General features: G+C 44.7%; 1 protein-coding gene and 1 long non-coding RNA gene across 2 annotated transcripts; one reads left to right on the top strand and one right to left on the bottom strand.

Annotated features, from left to right (window-relative positions):
- Positions 1 to 792: 792 nt before the first annotated feature.
- LOC136516949 (tubulin beta-7 chain-like) lies at positions 793 to 4,002 on the bottom strand. The gene is made up of 3 exons (XM_066510457.1): positions 3,493 to 4,002; positions 1,901 to 2,170; positions 793 to 1,803 (listed from the first exon to the last, which is right to left on the bottom strand). Exons 1-3 carry the CDS (start codon positions 3,884 to 3,886, stop codon positions 1,130 to 1,132), a joined length of 1,338 nt encoding a protein of 445 aa, XP_066366554.1. The 5' UTR covers positions 3,887 to 4,002; the 3' UTR covers positions 793 to 1,129.
- A 2,512-nt stretch (positions 4,003 to 6,514) lies between these two features.
- LOC136537926 (uncharacterized) lies at positions 6,515 to 11,210 on the top strand. The gene is made up of 3 exons (XR_010779157.1): positions 6,515 to 6,661; positions 8,838 to 8,883; positions 10,945 to 11,210. It is a non-coding gene; the product is annotated as an uncharacterized lncRNA (long non-coding RNA).
- The last annotated feature ends 13,660 nt before the right edge of the window (positions 11,211 to 24,870 follow it).

The raw sequence follows: 24,870 nt of genomic DNA, 5'->3' as shown, positions 1-24,870 counted from the left end.
GCGGCCTCTGCGACTGCGATGGGGGTACCGGGGTGGGCCCCGCACGCCAGCTTGGCATTAGGCTGTGCCCTGCTGTGCGTGAACTCGCGATGGGGACACCGCATGCTGAGCTACACTCCGGTGTAACAAAGTTCCTGTTCGGCTATTGTTGTCTTGTTGTTTTTTTTTTGGCAAGGCTGGTGCACAGCAAGCAAAGCTCACTAGGTGGTGAATGCGCCAAAGGTTATTTACTGACCTTAACCATTTGTATGACTTATGAGCACGTCTGGAGCTAAGGGAATCTCCAAGAAATCCATGGGTTCAAGATGATTTCTGTGAAATCTTTTGTAGCCAGGTGTGAAATTCATGCGTGGTAAGTATAGTAGAATGGTAGACAGCAACTCCAGCTTGAGATCTTTGCGGATCTTTCGGAGCCACTTTGCCACCGATGAGGGGCACGTGCGGCACTTGTGGGCGCAGCACGTGAACCGTTCAGAGACGGACAGAGAGCAAGCAAATGCAAATCCTCTCTCGGAAACGGTTCCATCGCCCCAAATCTGCTGGCCGTCGTCACTCGTCAGCTACCCAACGAAACGCCTCAGGCATGGCTGTTTGCTGCTGGGTCCGACCACCGCATCCGCATGTGCGATCGATCGACCGCCGGATGGTTACTGGTTCAGAGAGACCCGATCAAGTCTCGCCCGTTTCTAGGCAACCATCCTAGCAGCCTGACTGACCCAACTCCTGATAGAGCTTTAACTAAGCCTTCAATAACTGAATGATCGGCTTCTCTCGTGCACACAGGAACAAGGCTGATGCAGAATTGCAGATTGACAGGCTTTCATAAAAAAGATGAAAAATCACTCACTACCAATACTCGTCAGTAATTACAGGCGACCAGCTCAAGGAGAGCACTATCAGTGCAAAGCCGTAAGCTACTTTGACCCAAAGGATGCGAAACACAAACGGACGGCGACCTATTACAGTAGGTATACATTACAGTGGCCGCAGCCGAAGCACAGACGCAGCCTCAACGGCAACCAATTACCAATCAATCATGCAAGCCACTGAGAAGCACAGAAAAAGAAAACAAAAACTCATTCACAGAGACACAGCCTGTCGGTGCGGCAGCCGGCACCGGAGTTCATCGCTATTCGGCCACGGCCTCCTCTTCCTCCTCTTCCTCGTACTCCTCGTCGGCGGTGGCGTCCTGGTACTGCTGGTACTCGGCGACCAGGTCGTTCATGTTGCTCTCGGCCTCGGTGAACTCCATCTCGTCCATGCCCTCGCCCGTGTACCAGTGCAGGAAGGCCTTGCGCCTGAACATGGCGGTGAACTGCTCGCTCACCCGGCGGAACATCTCCTGGATAGAGGTGGAGTTCCCCACGAAGGTGCCCGCCATCTTCAGGCCCTTGGGCGGGATGTCGCACACGCTCGACTTGACGTTGTTGGGGATCCACTCCACGAAGTAGGACGAGTTCTTGTTCTGCACGTTCAGCATCTGCTCGTCCACCTCCTTGGTGCTCATCTTCCCGCGGAACATGGCCGAGGCCGTCAGGTACCGGCCGTGGCGCGGGTCCGCCGCGCACATCATGTTCTTGGAGTCCCACATCTGCTGGGTCAGCTCGGGGACCGTGAGGGCACGGTACTGCTGCGATCCGCGAGAGGTCAGCGGGACGAAGCCGACCATGAAGAAGTGGAGACGAGGGAACGGGATCAGGTTCACGGCAAGCTTGCGCAGATCAGAGTTGAGCTGACCAGGGAACCTCAGGCAGCATGTCACGCCACTCATGGTAGCAGAGATAAGATGGTTCAGGTCACCAACTGCATCGTTAGAACCCACCATCAGTACCAACCTTTTTCAGTAGAATTCAAACTACAGGACATCAAATTTCTAAAGAATTAGTGAGGATTAACTTACAGGTAGGGGTGGCGAGCTTTAGTGTGCGGAAGCATATGTCATACAGAGCCTCGTTGTCAAGCACCATACATTCATCAGCATTCTCAATGAGTTGATGAACGGAAAGTGTAGCATTGTAAGGCTCCACAACAGTATCAGAAACCTTTGGCGATGGGAATACAGAGAAGGTCAGCATCATTCTGTCAGGGTACTCCTCCCTGATCTTGGAAATAAGAAGGGTGCCCATGCCAGATCCAGTGCCTCCTCCCAAGGAATGGCAAACTTGAAAACCTGTAAGGTAAATAAAACGAGTCATTCAATTATCCACAAGCACAAACAGTATTCCCAGCATGAAAAATGTACTCGGACTACATGGGCTGGAAAGATACAGCAACACTAGGTCTCAAGATATCAGAATGTGATGCATTCTATGTGACTAGAGTTTGTTAACAATAATCAATCATGTATTCATGTTACCACGGTTAAGTGATATTTTGAATTCAGTCAATTTCACAACATACTACCACCATGCTCTGGTAGCCCATGAACTGATCTTGACATGCTACCAAATACTTCACTTGGGCACACCATCACTTGAACTTATCAGTCCGTACCGTTTCAGCAAAATAACAGTGTTTTTCTCTCACAACAAATCAGCATCAGCCGTTTTTCCAGCCAGCCGAACAGGGCATATATTAACACACAACAACCATATATGAATTAAATTTCAAGAGACATGAAGTTTCATCACTGCTATATTCACCAAGACATGGAATTCATTTTGTCTGGTGTTGGCCAAATAATTCACTCCAGCTACGAACGCAATATTTAATTTGGCTTTTTAATGGGAGTTGGCCATTAGAAGTTGTAGGCTGCCAGAGTGGAATTCCAAGCTAACACACCCTAACACTCATGTTACATTAATAAAATATCCATCCTATCCGACAGCTGATGTCGGTCCAGCTACTTAGCCCAGAGAAAAGGTACAAGTTCAACATGAATCAACAAGAGTATACATGAAGAGTTGAAGACAGACAAATTGACTAGAGAACCTCAACAGAGTTCCATTGACTAGCAAACCTCTAGAGAGTTCCATCATGAAAGCGCCAATATAACCACAAAAAAATAGACCAAACACGATAGTTACTATAGCTATGATGTTTTCTGTTCAAATCATCCGACGCAGACTGTACGAATGCTTACCCAATAACGGAAATTACCAATCATCACTACATCATGCTAGGTAGAAAAAATAGCTGAATCCACAGCTACAAGCAATATTTTCAATGCATGCAGTGCCATAACAATTAACAGCCTACCTAGAGGCATAGCCGCATAGGCTAATGCTTAACAATAACACGGGCCACTTGACTAATTCATCAGCACACAAGACAAATTACTAGTAAATGCGACTGTCGATGAAAAAAACACCTCGCTGAAATGCCAATTGGAGGTCATTTTAATGCCATTCACATCCCCACTGGACTCAGATCTGGCCCCCCCCCCCCCCAACCAAACCGGATGTAACCCTAACAATTAATCGGAAAAGCTACGGCATATCGGAGCGCGCGAGACATGTGGAATTGGGCGGAATAATAAATAATAATAAATACCTTGGAGGCAGTCGCAGTTCTCGGCCTCCTTGCGGACGACGTCGAGGACGGAGTCGATGAGCTCGGCGCCCTCGGTGTAGTGTCCCTTGGCCCAGTTGTTTCCGGCGCCGGACTGGCCGAAGACGAAGTTGTCGGGGCGGAAGATCTGGCCGAAGGGCCCCGAGCGCAAGGAGTCCATGGTCCCCGGTTCGAGGTCCATGAGGACGGCGCGCGGGACGAAGCGGCCGCCGCTGGCCTCGTTGTAGTAGACGTTGATGCGCTCGAGCTGGAGGTCCGAGTCCCCCGCGTAGCGGCCCGTGGCGTCGATCCCGTGCTCGTCGCAGATCACCTCCCAGAACTTGGCCCCGATCTGGTTCCCGCACTGCCCGCCCTGGATGTGCAGGATCTCCCTCATAGCTGACGCCTGCCTGCTCGCTGCTGCTGCCTCGCCGGGGCCGGGGTCGGACGCGGGCGGGGAAAAGGAAGGCGAGGCGGGGAGGGAGGGAGGGAGCGGCCGCACGGGTCTCGGGTGCTGTGTAGTCTAGGTGAGGACGGATTTGAAATGCTGCTTTATGCTGTTGCCGTGGGCCTTCCACCGAGCCTTGGAGCTGGAGTGGGTTGTGGACCTTGTGCTGTGTCGGCCCGTGCCCGGTGGGTGGAGACTGGAGAGAGGCCCGGCCGCGGTGGGGGCCCAGTCGCAGACGAGTGGTGGCGATGGGGCTGGTCCATCTCCACCGTCTGTTTGTTTATCGGACGGCTACAGGGCCCGTTTCCTGTATTTTTTTAAGAGCGAGTATAACAAGGGGTTATAAGTAGGCTATACGTTGACGTGGAGGAGATAGAGAAGAAAAGCGGACTGTAAGCTTACAGCTGACTTAGACACGAGAACTAGGTAATTCTGTAAGGTGATAGATTAGCTGTAAGTTTTCCTATATCTAGCTGCGGGCTGTATTAATAGCCTCGCTCTCAAGGGAGTTTCTAGACGTCGTTACAGTAGACTCCGATTTACGCCATGTTCGTTTGGGCTTGTTTGACTGATAAGTCATGGCTGAAAGTATTATTGGCTGATTTAGTGTGAGAGAAAAATATTGTTCATTGACTGAAAGAGTACGGTTTATAAGCCAAATAAGTCCGAGTGAACGGGTGGCGTTGGTTGGGCCTCTTTCTGTTGGTGTTGGCGTGGGCGACTTTTGGTCCGGGCTGGGCGTGGGCCCACGTGGCAGGCTGTCGTAACCGAACCGGCGGGGCCAAAAAGACAAGCTTCCGAGCTGTACACTGTATAGCTGTGGTGTCTCTTCTCGTCTTGAGCAGCAGCAATGCTTACGAGACAGGCAATGATTAGATGTGTGATTATGGCGGCTATTTCGACAGCGGATAGCGACGTTTGGCCGGTAATGCAAGCAAGTAACGCCTGGACCCTACGTGTCAACAGACGTAGCTGTTGCTTAGTCAGAGGAATGACAAGGACCAGTTACCAGCATGTTGCTGCTGATCAGCTCACGTTGCTGGGGGGCCTCAGCCCTCAGGTAGGGAACATACACAGAGAGAGGGTGGCAGTGGCACCAACTAATGCATGGCTGGCTGGGGACGAACTAGCTGAAAGTACAAGCCAAACACGTACTAAAACTCTATCATGACGAGAGGAAAGAACCGCTGTTTTCTGCTTGCCACGGCAAGCGGGGGAGGAAAGCTAAGGACATAGTACCCGTTTAGATAGCCAAGTGATCCCAACAGGCCTAGCGATACATCGATCCATTCCAATCATGGTTAACAAAACAGCGGGGTCTTATTTATTATTAACTGCTTCGATGCTACATCATGCACTGTTATCACGCTATATATGGGTACACTAGCTTCCCCTACCTCTTCGAGTGCTGCCAGGTAGGATAGTCTAACAGCAAAGCTAACCACTCTTGTCCTCGCCCCGATTCTTCGTTGATTGGTCAGGGGAAGAAATGCTAGTATCGTACATGACTTGGGCAGCGCCGCCGGTTCTGAATGGAGTAACACACAGCGATCGGTCGACGGTACTGCTCACTGCTTACGTGGCTAAACTGCCACCGAGGACCCGTGGGAGCTGAGGCGTGAGCGCGACAGGCGAGATAGCACAAACAAAAAACAAAAGCAAACAAAAAAAACTGCTAGAATTCAAAAAAGAAACAACAAAAATCTGCTCTTTTACATGAGTTATATGGCAATGATGACACAGAAAAAGACTGATGACGATAATCTCTTCTCTACACCTAAAACATTTATAGGGGAATCGTCGATCCGGCGTGCGAAAAAAACGCTCGCAGATTCGCTTGCCACCGACGTGCGAAAAATCGCTCGCGGCTTCGCTTGCCCGGCGTGCCTACGCTCGCCCGCTGGTGCAGTGGACCCGGCGAACGATCACCGATTCAATCTCCAATATCCTACCCAGGCAGCAAATTGGATCGTTCAATCACCTGCACAATTACCGCAGCCCCCGGAGGAAAAGGAAATCACCCGCGCCTGCCCTTCATTGCGCTCGCTTTGATCTTTCCGCACCCTTAGGCCTACTTTGGAAGCAGCTTTCCCCGCGGGGTCCCGTCGTTTTCCTGGGGCTGGAAACCCACACGGTAATTTCCCACGCGTCGCGGCTTGAGCCCATTTGGAAGCTCTCCGCACGGGTGTTTCGGCCCCGCGGGAGCCGGGTTTTGACGGGGAAACCTGCCTGGCCTCCAGACACGGGGCGTCGTTCCCTTCCCTTTCCCTCTCGCGACCCTTCGCCTCGACTCGACTCTCCGTCGTTGCCTCGGCTCCTCCGGCCTCGCCTCGACTCTCCGTCGTCGCCTCGGCTCCTCCGGCCTCGACTTCTCCTCCATCGCCATCACCTTGCGGCACCAGCATCTACGTCTCCGCAGGTGAGCTCGCTTCCACTTGCATCTCCCTGCACCGCATCTAGGGTTCCTGATTCTATCCTCACACGTTTCCTGTGGATCTTGGGACTGTGGATGGCCGCATCTTCCTCCCCACTCTGCCCTATGCATCCGCTCGCGAATCGCATCCGCTCGCACAGCTCTTCATCCGCCGCCCGCCGACCCAACCACGACGGCTCCACCACTACTCCGTGACTGACCGGCCTCGTCGCAAGATCTGGTGAGCCATTGTGTCGTCCGCGAGCAACACCGACGTCGCCAGCAACACGACACAACCTCTGCCTCTACAAGTTAGTCTTCTGTCCGCATCTCACACCCCTTCTTGTAGATCTGGCCAAAACAGCTACTAGGAAGATCCACCGTGCTGTACCAAGGTTATTTCAGATCCAATTGCTTCATGTAGCTTAAAGAACTCAACTATTGAACTACTTTACTATTCATTAGCAGAGTGATTCTATGGTTTCTTGTTTGTGATGTGAAAATAGATGTAGCTTAAAGAACTCAACTGTTGAACTACTTTACTATTCATTAGCAGAGTGATTCTATGGTTTCTTGTTTGTGATTCTATGGTTTCTTGTTTGTGATGTGAAAATAGAACTCAATTGCTTCATGTAGCTTAAAGATCCAACTGGTGAGCTGGTTTATGTGTTCAGAACACCATTGCAATAGAATAGGATGGCATGTCGTGATGGATTTTTTTCTAGCATTGCACAACAACTATATGCATGCTTATAACGGTCCAGACATACACTGGTTGGGACGTTTGGTAGTCTTGCTATTTTCTAGCATGCAGACTAGTATAGTAATCGATCACTGCAGTAGCAATTTTCTACATGGTGACTGATGCATTTCTTTTATCCCATTGCAGCAGAGAAAATAGAATGCAATTTATTTAGGAGCTGAGCACCTAGTTTTTCAAGTTTATGGGGGCTTAGCTGTGGCAATCATGCAAGTTTAGAGGAGCAAACCCAGGAGTCACAACTAACTGGGGACACATCCCAACCCAAACAATCTCTCAGGAAAGTCCAGGGAACACAGCTATGGGGCATCGGAATAGGATATGGTCAGAAGTTTCCAATTTGCCGCACATGAAACATTCTTCGGGCCCTGTCCACTTTTTCTTCTTCAGTTGAACTCCACATTGTATACGGTCATGTACTGCCATCCACAGAAAGATCTTCACCTTCAAAGGAATATTGCATTGCCATACTATCATCATACAACGGTCCACAGCGCCTCCATATGTCATTAATCTATACAACGATCTAGAAGTATATTTCTTGGTTCTTTCTAAGCACCAGAAAACCTCATCTTTGCCTTCATACAGTTGAATATCATTCAAGAGATCTAGAAGGGAACCCATTCCTCAACCAAGATGTCATTCAGCTGTCACCTGAACTCTATATGCCACTGACCATTCACACAAGCCTTGGCCACCTCTAAATCTGGATGTGACGCAATTCTAAAAAGATTAGGAAAAGGTCTGGTCAAGAACTCATTGTTAGTTTCCTGGATCTGCTGGCTGGTGGGCCATAAATTTGCATCTAGATGCATATCTGCCACCTCAACACTTCCAAACAACATTTTATAATAATCTGTGATGTGGGTTCTCAGACACTGGGGATCCACTGTTTCCTGCCCATCCACTTCCAGCATAGTAATCTGCATCTTCCTTCTTCTGCCATTCGCACATTTGTGAAAGTAACTGAAGTTAGAGTCCCCTGCCAGAATCCATTTCTCACCTCCCCTTCTTTGCCACTGTATCTCCTCATCAGCCAAGATTTGTTGTAATGATTTCTCTAATTCATACCTCTCAGTCCATTCTATTCGTGCCAAAGTTCTTGAGTTACTCTATTCATCTAATGTAGTTATTCTCTTCATAATATCTTTCTTGAGTTTCTTTTGATAACTGTCATAGTTCTGCCCCCAACCCTTGATAGCTCTTCTAAGTTTGCTTGAGGTAGGTTGCTATAATGTCGTTCTATCCAGCAAAATGATCTAACCATCAGATTTCATTTTATAACACAATTGGTATAATAGATATGTGTCCCTATCTAGATATGATAAACTTATCAATTACATATCTATATATTTTTCTATTCACATCACATATAGTTTTGTTCTTTGCATGGCATCTCTGTGATTCTTCATTATGCATTTAGTTGAAACCTTGGCTTAAACTATAGTAGCTCTTCTTGCAGCCATATCTTATGACACAATGAATCTAAGTTCTGACTTTGATATTTTAATTTTACTGGTTGCTATAATTTTATCCCTAAGTTAAATTGAAAATCTTGTGCTTACTATATCTCAACTCATGCAAAATCTCTTGCAAAATCACCACACCTTCTAAGATGTTCCTTCCTGGTATAAATGCTGTTTGGAAAGGACTAATCACTTTGCCAATTACAACAGTCAACCTTAGGGTCAGAGTCTTCGACTAATGAGGGCATGATGCTTTTGCAGGAGTGATTTTCTGCTGCGTCTTAGGACGGGGTGACACTGGTGTCAGGTTAGTTCCCCCCACTGTTGTTTTTTCCTAATTTGGCTGTCGTTTTTGTTGTCAGTCATGTTCCAAAAAAAATTGAATGCATGCATGCCTGGATGAGTAGGTGCTGCCTGGATGAGTAGGTGCTGCTGGATGATTAGATGTTTTCTCCACTTTTTTAGACTTGTAATACTTCTTGATGCTACTATGTGAGTTGTTGGTGATTTTGTACAGAGAACTTTGTGGTATGGATGAGATGATGCATGTGGCCTTGTGATTAGTTATCCAAAGGTACAGTAATTAGCAGCTACTGGGCAAAGTTAGTTAGGGTCCATGTAGACTAGAGATGCTGCATGTAGCCTTGTAAATGTTTTTCGCCCACTAGTTAATCATGGAGCTGCTAAAGGGACTAGCTTCTGGTTCTGGGTTTCAGACTTGAGCAGCTCGTCACTCAGTTGGGGCAGTGATAGTTGAAGTTTATTTTCTGTGATGTGCTTGAGTTTATTACATATGACACTTGTGACTTGCTGTGCTTGAGTATTGGCCTTGTGCCTTTTATTTTATATATATGTAATAATATAATTTCATATATGTAACACTAGATGGCTTCTTGGGAAGAGCTTACTAGAATTTTTTTGTTGGAAGAGGAAGAAGAAGATGAGGAGCTATTCTTTATTCTTCTCCCTGCTGTAATGCCCTTTCTCGACGAAGAGAAAACACCTGAGCATACCTCTTCTCTTCCTGGTGCTAAAAAGGTTAAAGAGATTCTCAAAGGACACGAGAATTGGTGCAAGGAAGAATTTAGGATGGAGGCTGAAATATTTAGAGCTATAGCAAACTTTCTCAGGGCCAAGAACTTGCTACGTGACACACATGGTATGAAGATTGAGGAGCAACTTGGTCTTTTTATGTTCATGCTCTCTCATAGTGCAAGCACAGAGAGGCTAAAGGAGTTTCAACATAGTGGTGAGACAGTGCATAGGAAAATATATGATGTCTTCAATATCATTCCAACATTAATCCAAAAATTCATCAGACTTCTGAATCCAAGCCACACACACATGAAGATTACATGTGACCCTAGATTTATGCCATTCTTTCAGGTCGGTTAATACATACAGTACACTTTCCTTAATACCATTCCTAAATACAATCCAAATTTTTAGTAAATTTTCTTACCTGTAGAACTGCATCGGCGTTATCGATGGTATGCATGTCCCAATCACAATTGGACAAGACAAGGCCAGTCCCTATAGAAATAGGAAGGGGACACTATCGCAAAATGTTATGTTTGCCTGTGACTTCGACTTGAAGTTCACTTTCATCTCATCTGGTTGGGAAGGATCCGCATCTAATGCAGGAGTGTTGCGGTCTGCTCTTGGCAAGGGATTTACTATGCCAGCAGGCAAATTCTATCTTGTAGATGGTGGATATGCAAACACACCATCATTCCTTGCTCCCTACCAAGGAGTTAAGTATCATCTCAGTGAGTTCAGGAGACGTGGCCAGAGGGGAAATGCATATGCCAACTACAAGGAATTGTTCAATCATCGGCATGCGATTCTTTGAAATCACATTGAGAGGGCCTTTGGGGTTCTCAAAAAGCAGTTTCCAATTCTGAAAGTGGGGACACATTACCCAATTGAATCTCAAGTTATGATTCCAACAGCTGCTGCTGTGTTTCACAATATCATTAGAGGGTTGAATGGTAGTGAAGAGTGGCTAGACATCCTACCTGATAATATCAACCCATCAAATTATGTCGACATGCCAGAGGGAGACACTAACTACCCAAGTGAGATGGAATCAAACCATGGAAATACCCTACGAGACTAGATAGCCCATCAGATGTGGGCTACCTACGATGTGTAGGATAGTAGTGTTTGGAATGTAATTTATGAGTTATGAGTTATGTATTTCTGTAATACATTATGTGATGCAACATTCTGTAATAAATTCTCCAATACATTCTATAATATGTTATGAGTTATGCATTTTCTATGTGATGCAACATTCTGTAATAAATTCTCCAATACATTCTATAATATTTTATGAGCTATGTATTTCTGTAATTATTTCTTGCAGCAATGTCGAAGGCAAGGGCTACATGGAACTCTAGATATGAGAAAGGGCTTGTTGACATTATGAGGGACCATGTGAACATCCCCTTGTTCAGGGGTCAGAATGGATGGAGTGGAGAGGGTTGGAGAAGTATCTCAGAGAAGTTTACCCAAATGTATCCTTTAGCATGCTTCACAAAGCAGCAGCTACAAGAGAAGGAAAAGGAGCTAAAGGGCAGCTGGAAGGCGATACATGTAGCGTTAAAGGATAGTGGTGTTGGTTGGAATGACTCATTGCGGAACCGGAAAAATGGAAGAAACTGATCAATGTAAGATTTTTTCACTGAACCAAAAAATTGTTGCCATATTCTGGTTGTAAGTACTAACTATGCTGTTGTCTTGGTATTAAATAGGATAATGGAAAAATGGCTAGGTTCCAGAAGAAGTCGTTTCCTTTATATGAAGACTGTACGTCATTGTATGCTGGTATGTTATTTGAAACTTCTCTCTAAGGTTATGTAGCCTTATTGTTCTACTTGAGAGTAAAGCACCATCTAACTTGATAGTATGACTGTGCACTGCTTTCGGTTTAAGTTATAGTATGTCTGCACTTGAACAGGAAGAGTTAGTTTCTATTAGTCACTCTCACAGCCTCACTCGCCCACTCTCTAAACACAGTGAGCGATCTCTCTCTGCTTTTTTTTTCTCGCCTTTGCTTTGCTTTCCTATATGCTACAAAGGCGCACCGTTAAAAAAAGGAAGAAAGAAATAAGGAGATCTATAGTTCACATCAACTGAGCACTATAGTGTTAGATCAGCATTTGCATAACCAGTATATCTATAGCGTCTCTTGGTTGGCCGCTCTATAGTTCCCTCACCATCATTGTCAGTCCCTCCAGTTGAAGGCAGTGCCAGCCTCTGCTCTTGATTCTTTATCTTAGGACAAGAGCCCAAGGTGCTGTGCCTCTTGCAATGACTAGTCCTAGCAATCTTTGAACCAGAGCTATAAGCAAAGGTTTGCTTGCAGACCTTGCAGCAAGCCCTTGTGGTCCTACCCACGATGGCTTCAATAGTGAAGTGCTCCCATACCAAGGACTTCTTTCTCCTTCGTCTGGTTCCAGTAGTAGGAGGGGTTGTTACCTCAGAAACAACCAACTCATTTCCTTGAACCAAATCATCACCTTGGGAATGGTAAAATTAGAACATTGTCGAAGTGCAAAAATGGTAGGGGTTCGATTCTTGAGCATAACAGAACCGACAAATACATCATAATTTCACGATAGAAAGTCCTAGTAATCAAAGGAACTAGAGCACAACTCCAAAAATAAGTTGTATTAACAACTACACACTAAGTTCCTTCCTCAACAGCTCAGATTCTTGCACAGGCTCATACAAATCAACAAATCCTATACTTTATTTTTCTTGTTTAGACAAGATTTAAACCATAGGAAGTGTTCCTATTTTCGCCCACCCATCAGTTTCTAGTAAAAGTAGTAACTCTTCCTATTTTTTGCATAGGAAGTGTTGCTACAGGAGATCTAAACTTCACATCAACTGGGCACATTGCAGCCTGCTCCTCTTGTTCCTATTGCTGCTCCGGTTGCTCTGGCTGCTCCAGCAGCTCCAGTTGCTCCTGTTGCAGTGTCTGATAGCACAAGTCCAGGTGCTACTTTTGATGGGCTAGACGTCTTAAGTGCACGCAATGAAGCTCAGTCTGCACCTTCCAATCAAGATTCTGTGCAAGGAACGAGTGGTGGGAGAAAGCGTAAGCAAAGTCACATTGGTGCTGCTATTGATGGTTTTGTGCAGTTTAAGAAGATGCAAACAAGTAAAACAATGGAAGCACTCAATGAAAAGAAGAAACAAGACGAAGCATTTTCAGTCGACAAGTGTCTCGATGAAGTTGATGCAATGGAACTTACTGATGTGGAGAAGGCGTATGCTATGAATATCTTCAAATCTGAGATAGATAGGGAGGTATTCATGAAAATGAAAAACAAAAATGTTCGCTTGATTTGGCTCAAATAGCAGATTAGGTAATAATGCTTAGCTACCACTGGATTAGTTTACTTTGGTATGTCTTAGCTGCTAATACTTTTCCTTGCGCTTACTTGCAGTGCTATCTATAGAGGCAATGTTGGTGGAGGCAATGTTTGAATTGAGAAGAAAAATGCAGCTGCAGTCATTGTATGTAGGTATTTCCATCGTTGTGAGCACAGTATATTGCACTGGTTAGGTCAAATTTTTTTATTAGTGTGAGCCTAGAATTTGTCATTTGTCCTTGCTTATGTTCTCTATAGAACTTGGATTGCTGTTGTCAGGTTAGCTATGTGTTGCTAAATTGAGATTCTATTTTCCTGCTATGAAAGCATAGCTCAGTCCTTGTCAGGTTGTCATGATGATAGCTTTCCTGAGACCTTTCCTACAGGGAGGGTTGAGCACACATTGGTAGATTGGTCAGTGTCTGAGTTGTGTTTTCGATCTTATTTGCAAGTAGCCTCTTTTGTTTATAAAAATAATGCTATAAATATAAGATGCCCAAACCACTTCTTCCCTTGGGCTTGCAGATCATTGGCCAGCAACCATTTGATTAGGCAACGACCACCGCTAACCTTATCAGGCTCCTCTCCTTTCAAGAGGATTGCATGTCTGATCCCCTATCTTGAGGGATCTTAAAAATTCACAAGGCATGACTCATATTACACTTTTCGGATGTCATGTACATAAAATTTGTTCATAGGGATAGATAACCTTAAGCCATATGAAACTGATGACTACACAATTGTACAACAGCTTGCACTTGCCAATGCTGCATGCCATCAGTACTCTTTGTTGCTGGTATTAGGGAATGGTTTTGGTGTGGTTATCTTTCTACACTTTGTACAAAAAAAATTCTTAGCCTGAACTAACAGCTAGCTGTAAACATGGTGATAACATGCTTCTTTTACCTATATGCTCTGTATTTTGACCTTATACTGTAGGGCCTCACAAGAGTTCATTTTTTTGTGTGTTAATTGCAGAGAGTTTGGTGGAGGCAATGCATGATTTGAGACAAGAGAAGTGTGGTCAATTTTGGTAGTGCATGTTGGACATTTCAGGCTTCTATGTATTGGATCAGTTTGGTAGTGGGTTGAATTTGGCACTTGAATTAAATTTTCTATCTATTGGACTGTCAAATAATTTTGGTCTTGTGATTTTCCATGCATTATGATCATGAAAATGATGTGGTTTGTATTGATCTTTGGTGATTTCATTATATTATTTAAGAAATTCAGATTTTTCTTGATTTTTCAAGACACTGTTTTCAATTTTGTTGCTATACTTTGGCAGAAGTACTAGTACTTTGGTAGAAGTGCTGCTGTACTTTGGCTGCAAGACAGCAGGTTCGTGTTTTCTCTGCGATAGACATCCTGTTGCTGAAGTTGTGTATTATCAGTTCAGTTCGGTTCAGTAGGCCTGTTGCCAACCAGCACATCGGCATGTGGACGTTCAGTTCGGCACCAACATGTCGGCACGTTGGTAGGATGGTTCAATTGTCTAGTACTCCTGCGATAATGCTATTCTTGTTTCCCCTGTGCCGTCAACCTATTGCCAAAGGAAGACGTGGAAAGTTCCCCCACTGTGGTTACCAGCCCTGGGAAGAGGCGGGAAGAAGAAGTCCCAAAAAAATCCACGTCAGGGGTAATCATCCCTGGGCTAATTGCCCCCTGCTGCCAAAGTAAGCCTTAACGGGATCAGCACTCAGCAAGGCAAGCCCGTGCTGCGTTTCCCTCAGCCCATCGGAACTAGGAAGCTTTGAGGGCTCACGGACCTAGTGGCGCGTAGGTTTTCTAGAAGACAACCCACGCCACCGCCTTCTGCCCACTTCTGGCACCGGGCCAGCGAGACTTGGAGGTGTCGCTACCACTGGTTTTTGTAGAAGACAACCCACGCCAGTGCCTTCTACCCACTTCTAGCGCCGGGCTAGCGAGATGTGGAGGTGTCACTGCCGTCTTGCAACCATCATCCGTGCCTGCACCAGCATCTCACCCCACCCCTGCCCTGCTCCGAACCCGTCGAGCACCCGTTGCAGATCCGCGACGGCGAGCAGCCCCGCCCGTCGCTCCTTCAACCTCCGAACATCGCCGTGCCTCGTCTTCGCCGGACACCGCCACGCCGAGGTCGCATACCTCAGTGACAACCGCAGTTGACGCTATCTTCGACGCGCTCAAACACGGCTGAGGGAGATGCCATAGCTGGTTCCTCCCTAACGTTCGCCTGCTCCTCTTCATCGATGGGTGCACCACGCCCAAGTCCACAGTCCACACCACCGCCTGTAAGAACGGCAGACAACCGGTCGATCTCCCCACGTCGGTAAGTCGCTTGGCATTGGATTTCTGATCTATTCTTTTCAATGCAGTTGCTTGACAACCAGTCGATCTCCCCACGCCGGTAAGCTGGTAAGCTGTAGTTTTCAAATGCTGCTGTGTTTTTCTGAATGGTTTAGTTCAGTACAACTGTTGGAGGACTAGACGCTTGCCTAGCCAAACTAGCCGATCTGTGCTAGACCAGTGCACTACGAGTCCTCTTTTTTTCCCCCGAAAGATCCATGGGGGAACTTGACTGGAATTGCTCATCTTTACAGTAGTACTGATTATTCAGTAATTTATTTAGCAAAAAATAATAGTCAGATATTATTAAAATAAGTTCTTTCTCACCCTGTGCTAATTAATAAGAGTATACATTCCATTGCGTGGATCAGTTCTCACATTTTGGGTTTTGAGATTTCACTCCTACTGCACAAATGGTTAGAGTGAGATGATTCACTACAGGCTTTGGACAATGCTAACTAGGTAGCAAATAGTAATAGGGCAATACTAGAACACATTTAAGCTTAAAAGGCTATGATCGAATATAAGTGTTCATTAATGTTGTACATATGAGATGCAATTTTGACCATAGAATGCATTTATAGTAGCCTAGAGGATGCTGACGAATGATTGCATTTAAATATGCCATATCTTTATTGCTTTGTCAATTTTCAGTAAATCTGGCCTAAATCTTGTTAAGCGGAAAGTCCTTTATACTAGATTATGCAATGCGCTTATGTCTGTGCAGGCGCACCTCTATCGCTCGCCGCCATTGTGCAGCACACGTCGCCCGTAGCACTAAAGGCTAGCTTAAGGTAAGTCCAGGTGTTTGTGATTTGTGAGTGCCATACTATCTGTAAGGAAAATAGACCCTAGACCCATTTACTTTGGATTTTGGTGTTTGATGTCCAACACAACCAAATTGGACTAATGAATTTGCAAGTGTTTGTTTTGTAGTTCAATAGGATGCAAGACGTAACTTGGACGAAGGCGATATGATGATCCAATGATCAACACCTCAAGGAAGACCTTAGGAGCACAAGAGAAGACCCAAGAGATCAAGCAAAATCCAAGCATGAAGATTGGAACCAAGCTGTACGCAAGATCGTGAAGAAACCAGGTGACTAGACGATGGACCGGATGCTGGACAAGCGACCGGATGCTGGGCAGAGGACTCGGCAGACAGGCGACCGGACGCTGGCGGCAACCAACCGGACGCAGGACAGCAGCATCCGATCGAGTACAGTAGGTTCCAGAGCGGCAAATCTATGACTGGACGCGTCCGGTGGCAGGCGACCGGACGCTAGCCAGCGTTCGATTAGTATATTGCCGGCTCAACGGTCGGGACGACCGGACGTGTTCGGTCAGGACGATTCAGCGTCCGGTCAGTAGCAGTTTCACAGGAATTTGACCCCAACGGCTACTTTCTCAGTGGGGCTTATAAATACAACCCCCAACCGGCCATTTGAAGTGTGTGGAGCTGAGGAAACATACCAAGGGTGTTGATACACCATTTTAGTGATCTCCACTTGTATAGTGCTTAGTGATTCATCAGGTGATTAGCATAGGTGCTTTGCGAAGTGCTTAGATTGATTAGACCACTGCTTATGCGCTTGCTCTAGGTTTAGGCCTAGTGTTTAGTGAGGTTTGCATACCTCTTACCACTCGGTGCTTGCGAGCACCATTGTTGTACATCAGAGGGGCTTGAAGTCTTACGAGATCACACCAACCGTGTTTGTGGTGTGGCCGCCACCGTGTACTGGAGGGAACAAGGGCCACGGTGTTTCAGCTAGAAGCTTGATAGTGAAGACGGCGGGGAGCATCCAGGAGAGGCTTGCCGGAAGGCACGTCGGAGACCCACTTGCGCGTGGAGAGGGCCTGAGGCTATCCACGGAGTTACCCAACCGAGAGCTTGGCCCTTGCGAGGGATTCCTTGCGAGGGGCTCCAACAAGGACTAGGGGGAAGCTTGCGCGCTTCTCGATACCTCAGCAAAAATACTAGAGTCGTCGACGGGAGTTTGCATATCTTTACCTTGCTCTTTAGCTTCCGCATTTACATTGATTACTTTACTACGTTTACGGTAGAGATAGCAACACACTAGCAAAACCGTAGTTGCACATCTAGATAGTTTATCTATTGCATAGGTATTGCTAGGGTTAGAAAAAGAGGCTATAGTTTAGAGTTAGAATTTTTAAGTTGCCTAATTCACCCCCCCCTCTTAGGCGTCATGGTCCCTTCAATTGGTATCAGAGCCAGGTTGGCTCAATTTGGACCTTTGGCTTAACCGCCGTTGAGCCGACGCTATTTAGAGTGGTTGGGATGGATACCGCTGGGCCTCCACACTTTGACGGCACTAACTTCCTATACTATAAAGCTAGAATGGCTTGCCACCTTGAGGCGGTTGATTTGGGTGTATGGAGAGTCACTCGTGATGGGATGAAACCCATCAAGAATCCCGAAAAACCCACAAAAAGTGATGAAAAAGAAATGCACTTCAATGCTAGAGCTAAAAATTGCTTGTTTGAATCACTTAGTATGGATGTTTTTAACCAAGTATTCACTTTAAATACGGCACATGAAATTTGGTTAAAACTCCAAGAGCTCCATGACGGCACAAGCAATGTCCGTGAGCAAAAACATTGTCTAGCAAAGCAAAACTATGATTCCTTTACTATGAATGATGATGAGCTTATTCGTGATATGTATTCTCGCTTGAATCTAATTATCAATGAGCTCCATTCTATAGGATTATTAAAGCTAGATGATGCGGACATCGTAAGGAAGATCATCTCCGTGCTACCACAAAAGAAATATGCAAGCATCATCACCATCCTTCACAACATGGAGGTCTTGAGCAACATGACCCCGGGCATAGTCATTGGCAAGTTAGTGACATTTGAAATGTCACATAAGATGGGTCAAGAAGAAGCTTCTTCATCAAGCAAAGGCAAAGCTCTCGCTTGTAGCGAGAAAAAGAAGATGAAGGGCAAGCAAGTTGAGACAAGCTCAAGCTCAAGTTCCTTAGTGAAGATGAAGAAGAAGATGAGGACAATGATGATCATGATGAAGATTCAAGTGATGATCAATCATCCTCCTCCACCTCTGATCTTGATGAAGAATCAATCAAAGTGATCAACAAGGTGGAGAAGATGATCCAAAGGCTCAATGTCAAGGGTGTGCCCATCTAAATTCAAGATTTCATTTTCTCAAATCAAAGAAATGAACAAAGAAAGAGAGGATGCTATGGATGCGGCGAGTTGGGGCACTTTATGGAAGTTTGTCCAAATAAGCCCACACCCAAGACAAAGAAGAAGGCGTGCAAGAACCAAGCCCTCACGTCGATAAGATCATGGGATGATTTTTCAAGTGAAGAAGAACCTTATCACAAGAGGCGAGGCCGCAAGCACTCATCATCAAGCTCTTCTCGTGTGTGCCTTATGGCACGAGGTAACAAAATCTCTTCCTCTTGTGAGAGTGATAGTGATGATGATATGCCTTCTTATCATGAACTTGTGCAAGAAAATCTTAAATTTGCTAAAGCCTGCACTAGTCAACAAAAGAAGCTCAAAAGCTTAAAAGAAAAGCTAGATAGTTCACAAAAAGCATACAAAACCTTGCTTGAACAATATGAGAACTTTGCTAATCTCAATGTTGAACTATCTACTAAAATTGAGAAACTTGAGGCTAGTGCAACAACAAATGCATGCACAATCAATGATGAGCGACTTGAAAAGAAAAATAAAAAATTAAAAGAAAAGTTAGTTAGCTCACAAGAAGCATATAATAGTTTGCTTGCTAAAATGGAAACCATGTACAAACATTGTGATGAGCTAACTAATAAAGTTGCTAATCTTGAAGCCGTTAGCACAACCCCCACCAAGGCATCTAAAAAGAAAAGTTCTATCTTTAACATGACTAAAAAGGATGCCTCTACTTCTTGCAATGATTTATGTTTAGACTCACCTTTGTGCAACCAAGTTTGTGTTGAGAAAGTTGTTGTAGATACATGCACATAAGAGGTTGCAAAGGAGAATGAGCAACTCAAGCAAGAAGTAGCTCGCCTCACCAAGGACTTGACTCAAGTGAAAGGCAAGGCAAAGCAAACCCAACTTCATCAAGATAACACCGTCAAGGGAGGGAAGAAGCTTGATGAAGGACAAACCGTGGTTTGTTACATGTGCCACAAGGAAGGTCACAAGTCCTATGATTGCAAGGTGAAGAATGGGGGAGGAGCAAAGAAGAAGGAGAAAAAGCAAACAAGCAAGCTCTCCAACACCTACACCAACAAGGTGGACAAGAAGGCCTCCACACCTTATCTCTTGAAGAAGAAGAAAAATGACAAGGTTGTGGCCATCAAGGTGAACAAGTAAGCCAACAATAGGGTCAAACGCTTTTGGGTGCCAAAGGAAATCATTTCCAACATGAAGAGCACCAAGAAGGTTTGGATCCCGAAAGAGAAGTGAGAAGTCCGTCGGACTTTGGAGAATTTGGAGACTTGGCAAAGTTTGGGTGCATTTCATGGGATGCATCATGATGGACAAAATCATTGCCAAGTGGGTTAGTGAATACTATGGACCCAAATTCCCCTTCCCATGTTAGATAACTAGATGTCATTACTTTCAATTAGTATTCATTTCAATTGGTATTATTTTTCAATTGATATATTCTTAAAGCATCTAGTTATCTTTCATGCCTATGTTTGCATTTACATGCTTAAATCTTTTGTCATGCATTCAATAGGTATATCATATGGTAGGCTTGCTCGGTTTCATTATCAACCCTTGGAGCAAACCTACATGGTTTAAAATTGTTTAGAAGCACGACACATAGCTTGTTTTACAATTATTTATCTAATATGTGCCAAAGTCCAAATTATAGATAATCTCTCCCAAATATCATCTTTCAAGTGGTATTTTGATACTTAAATCAATGTGCACAAATTTTACAAGTATTCAACACTTGTGTGCACAAATTTAGGGGGAGCTTAATCTACAAGTTGGATGCTTTGAGACTAACACTGTTTCATATGGTATCAATTTATCACATGTGTAGTAGTCTCATTGTAAGGAAATTGGAGTCCCCGGAGTTAGGCATCATTCTTCAATTGGCATCATCATGTTGATTTCATTTCATATTTATATGCTTTTTCCATGCATTATATAGATTAAACTCTCTTGTACAATAAATTGCTAATTATGCATATGCTTTGCCTTCTACCATATGTATGCATATATTTAGGGTGAGCTTGGTCTATATAATGTGAGAGTCAAATTTTGTGATCCATTTCACTCTATACACAAAGGATCACAAAATTTGACCCTCCCTTGTGCTACTAATGTCTTCCTTTTCAGTGTTTGATGCCAAAGGGGGAGAATTTGAAGGACCAAAGGCAAGCATCAAGTTGATGTCTACAAGTGGTAATGGTCCGAGAAAGGGAGGAAAGTGAATTATGGGTTAGTCTAAGTATTGGGAGATTTTTTTAGAAAGCTAGGCTTTAATCCATAATATCACATGGGGACATTTGCAAGGGCAAGATAAGCTTTTAAGTAAAGTTTTAATTGGTATCTATCAATTAGTATCATATAACCTTGCCCTTTGCATTGCATCCTAGCAAGTAGGTAGTTTTTAACTTCTAAATTCCTATTATTTGCTTGCTTTGGTCGTGTTGGCATCAGTCACCAAAAAGGGAGAAATTGTAAGGAAAATGGACCCTAGGCCCATTTACTTTGGATTTTGGTGTTTGACGTCCAACACAACCAAATTGGACTAATAAATTTGCAAGTGTTTGTTTTGTAGTTCAATAGGATGCAAGACGTAACTTGGACGAAGGCAACGTGATGATCCGATGATCAACACCTCAAGCAAGACCTTAGGAGCACAAGAGAAGACCCAAGAGATCAAGCAAAGTCCAAGCATGAAGATTGGAACCAAGCCGTACGCAAGATCGTGAAGAAACCAGGTGACCGGACGATAGACCGGACGCTGGACAAGCGACCGGACGCTGGGCAGAGGACTCGACAGACAGGCAACCGGACGCTGGCGGCAACCGACCGGACGCAGGACAGCAGCGTCCGATCGAGTACAGTAAGGTTCTAGAGCAGCAAATTTGCGACCGGACGCGTCCGGTGGCAGGCGACCGGACGCTGGCTAGCGTCCGATCAGTATATTGCCGGCTCAACGGTCGGGACGACCGGATGTGTCCGGTCAGGACGATTCAGCGTACGGTCAGTAGCAGTTTCGTGGAATTCGACCCCAACGACTACTTTTTCAGCGGGGCTTATAAATACAACCCCCAACCGGCCATTTGAAGTGTGTGGAGCTGAGGAAACATACCAAGGGTGTTGATACACCATTTTAGTGATCTCCACTTGTATAGTGCTTAGTGATTCATCAGGTGATTAGCATAGGTGCTTTGCGAAGTGCTTAGGTTGATTAGACCACCGCTTATGCGCTTGCTCTAGGTTTAGGCCTAGTGTTTATTGAGGTTTGCATACCTCTTACTACTCGGTGCTTGCGAGCACCATTGTTGTACATCGGAGGGGCTTGAAGTCTTGTGAGATCACACCAACCGTGTTTGTGGTGTGGCCACCACTGTGTACCGGAGGGAACAAGGCCCGCGGCGTTTTGGCCGGAAGCTTGATAATGAAGACGGCGGGGAGCATCCAGGAGAGGCTTGCTAGAAGGCATGTTAGAGACCCACTTGCGCGTGGGGAAGGCCCGAGGCTATCCACAGAGTTACCCAACCAGGAGCTTGGCCCTTGCGAGGGATTCCTTGTGAGGGGCTCCAATGAGGACTAGGGGGAAGCTTGCGCACTTCTCGATACCTCGGTAAAAATACCGGAGTCATCGACGGGAGTTTGCATATCTCTACCTTGCTCTTTAGCTTCCGCATTTACATTGATTACTTTACTACGTTTGCGGTATAGATAGCAACACACTAGCAAAACCATAGTTGCACATCTAGATAATTTATCTATTGCATAGGTTTTGTTATGGTTAGAAAAAGAGGCCATAGTTTAGAGTTAGAATTTTTAAGTTACCTAATTCACCCCCCCCCTCTTAGACGTCACGGTCCCTTCACTATCCATGATCCGACAGCAATACAAAGGCTCTGACCTTAGCTGCTACCTTCCCTATACTATTTCATCATACTGCAGGAATATGGTGAGAATTTTTTTGGCTTTTGTTTCCCCTCTCCACTGCATGCAACCTGTTAGGTATAATGCTAGATCGGAGTAGTTGACTTGCTGGACAGTATAGAACTTGGATATTCAGAGTTCACCTATTCTGAATTGCTGCTACCAACTGATGGTGCCAGTTTTTCCCATTTATCCATAAAGATAACACTGTTAGAGTTTGCATTTGATCTACTTCAGACTTTCACAGCCATTCTCAAACTGAATACCTAAAAGATGGAGCATTTGTCAGGTTGTAAGCATTTGTCAGAATAGGTAACACTAACCTATAGAAGTTCTCTAACCCTCCAATTGCTACCAGACAGTAAGCATTCGTCAGCTTGTAGAAAATGCCTCCTTCACAGTCATTCTAAAACTGAATACCTGAGAGTTTCAATGCCACAAGTTGCATGAGCAGCAGGGTGAACGATTAAGTATCCATATCTTTTTTTCTTGATGAAACACCGGACGAGAACAAAGCAAGTACATGTTCATGAACAAAACAGAACTGTACTTGAAATATAAATACTAATTCTACAAACTATAAGCTAGCCTTTAGCGCTTTTTCTTTTTTATTTGTTCCTGTTCTTCTTCATAAGCCTTTAGCTCATCACCCACCAAAGGAATGCGCTTGCTCATAGTGACCTTTACAGCTTTAGGGGGTGGGTCCACTTGGAGCATTCGAGCCAGTGTCCCAAACTGGACAACACATGTTCACTTGATTTCAATACTGATTTTCATTATAGCCTTTAAGTGCTAATTGCATTATTCTATTATAGATTCATACAATGGATCAAAATTCCCATGCACCATTGGGAGACAAGACTAACACCTCCAAAGAAGGTAATATAACATCGTATCAAATATTACATGGCATGTACTATGTGTATGTGAACTTATATTAATTCAAAATGCACTGCAGTCGATGTTAAAGAACTTAAGAGGGAAAGGGATAGAGCTCGATGGCAACAACAAAAGGATGCTATTAATAAGAGGCGTTGTGAAGCCTATCATCAAAGAAAAAAGCAACATGTTATTGGAACTACCAATTGTAATGCATCCTAACATATTAACATTGTCATGTAGTGATGAATTGACATTTATTTTTTCTTATTACACATATATGTATTGTGTAAAATTTTGTAGATGATGACGCTGCATCAAATAAGGAAAACATTGGTCCTGTTGAAACAAATGATTGGCTCCATAGGAATGATTCCTATTAGACCAACACTATTGTTGATGAGAACATTCCACACGATTATCATGTAATTGAAGATGCTGAAATATTTTAGGTCTTTCAAAATGATATTGTAATAATATGACCCAATAAAGCTAATGAATGTATTTATATGATTACATTGATAGATGAACTAGAAAAGGAGACTATAGAGAAGGAGAGCACTATTGGTTTCACCAGTACCTCTATTTCCGATGCTAATGAAACATGTGTGCAAAGTACATCAAAAGGTAACTACAAGAGTGAATGGTACAAAAACATGACACCTGAACAGAGGGAAGCAAGGCGTGAGCGCCAAAGGCTGCACAATAGGGAACCCAAGCGTAAAGAGGCATTAAAATTGTATAAGAAAAAAAATTCAAAGAGGTACGGAAGCACACCCTGCACCCGGACTGACTCTGTCGCAATGGAGAACCCGTTATTTATTCCTGAGCTTGCGTGGCCTGCTGTGGGCCAATCTAGAGCTCATGGATCCACGGTGAAATCCAGTGATTGAGTTATCCCAAAGTCCAGTGCAACACCTATTTATATTCCTCCACCTCATGAGGAGGCCGATGATGAAGGATGCGATGAGTTACTGCCTGGCCATATGACACAGAGATCACATGTTCCATCAGGACAAAGGCGTGCGTTGTTGACGTGTCGTAACACGATGTTTGAGCATCGCATTGGTTCAAACACAAGGGCACCTAATAAAGATGGTGATTGCATGGTTGAAGACCGAGTGGATGCTAACACACCCTTGCCTCAATCAGCCGTGACCAATAACGGTAAATACTGGTGCCTCATTATCCCATCTAGGTGACCTATATACCATATTATATCTCACCAATCCATGGTCATTCTATGATTAACAGAAAATGCAGCACCGTGCATTCAGGCTACATCAGGCACACCGATGGCACCACTGTTTGATAATTATGAATGCATGGCTGAAGAACACCTAAATGATAACACACCCTTGCCTCAATCAGTACTGACCAACAACGATAAATATTGATGCCTCATGATCTCATTTAGGTGACTTATATTATATATCATATTATACCTAACTCAACAATGGTCATTACATGATTTTCAGAAAGGACAGGACCTAGCCTTCAGCCTACATCAACCGCATCGATGGCACCACTATTTGATGACAGTGGTAATTTACATTATTTTCTAACATTCTATAAACTATTTG

Source organism: Miscanthus floridulus, chromosome 2 (genome assembly GCF_019320115.1).
Source record: "Miscanthus floridulus cultivar M001 chromosome 2, ASM1932011v1, whole genome shotgun sequence".
Taxonomy (NCBI): domain Eukaryota; kingdom Viridiplantae; phylum Streptophyta; class Magnoliopsida; order Poales; family Poaceae; genus Miscanthus; species Miscanthus floridulus.
This window is presented reverse-complemented; position numbering and strand designations above follow the sequence as displayed.

Excerpts from the sequence above, each read along its gene's own strand:
- LOC136516949 (XM_066510457.1), bottom strand. The coding sequence starts at position 3,886 with ATGAGGGAGATCCTGCACATCCAGGGCGGGCAGTGCGGGAACCAGATC. Across the intron at positions 2,171-3,492 it reads GAACTGCGACTGCCTCCAAG|GTTTTCAAGTTTGCCATTCC; the intron begins GTATTTATTATT and ends TTTACCTTACAG. Across the intron at positions 1,804-1,900 it reads AAAGCTCGCCACCCCTACCT|TTGGTGACCTGAACCATCTT; the intron begins GTAAGTTAATCC and ends CTAACGATGCAG.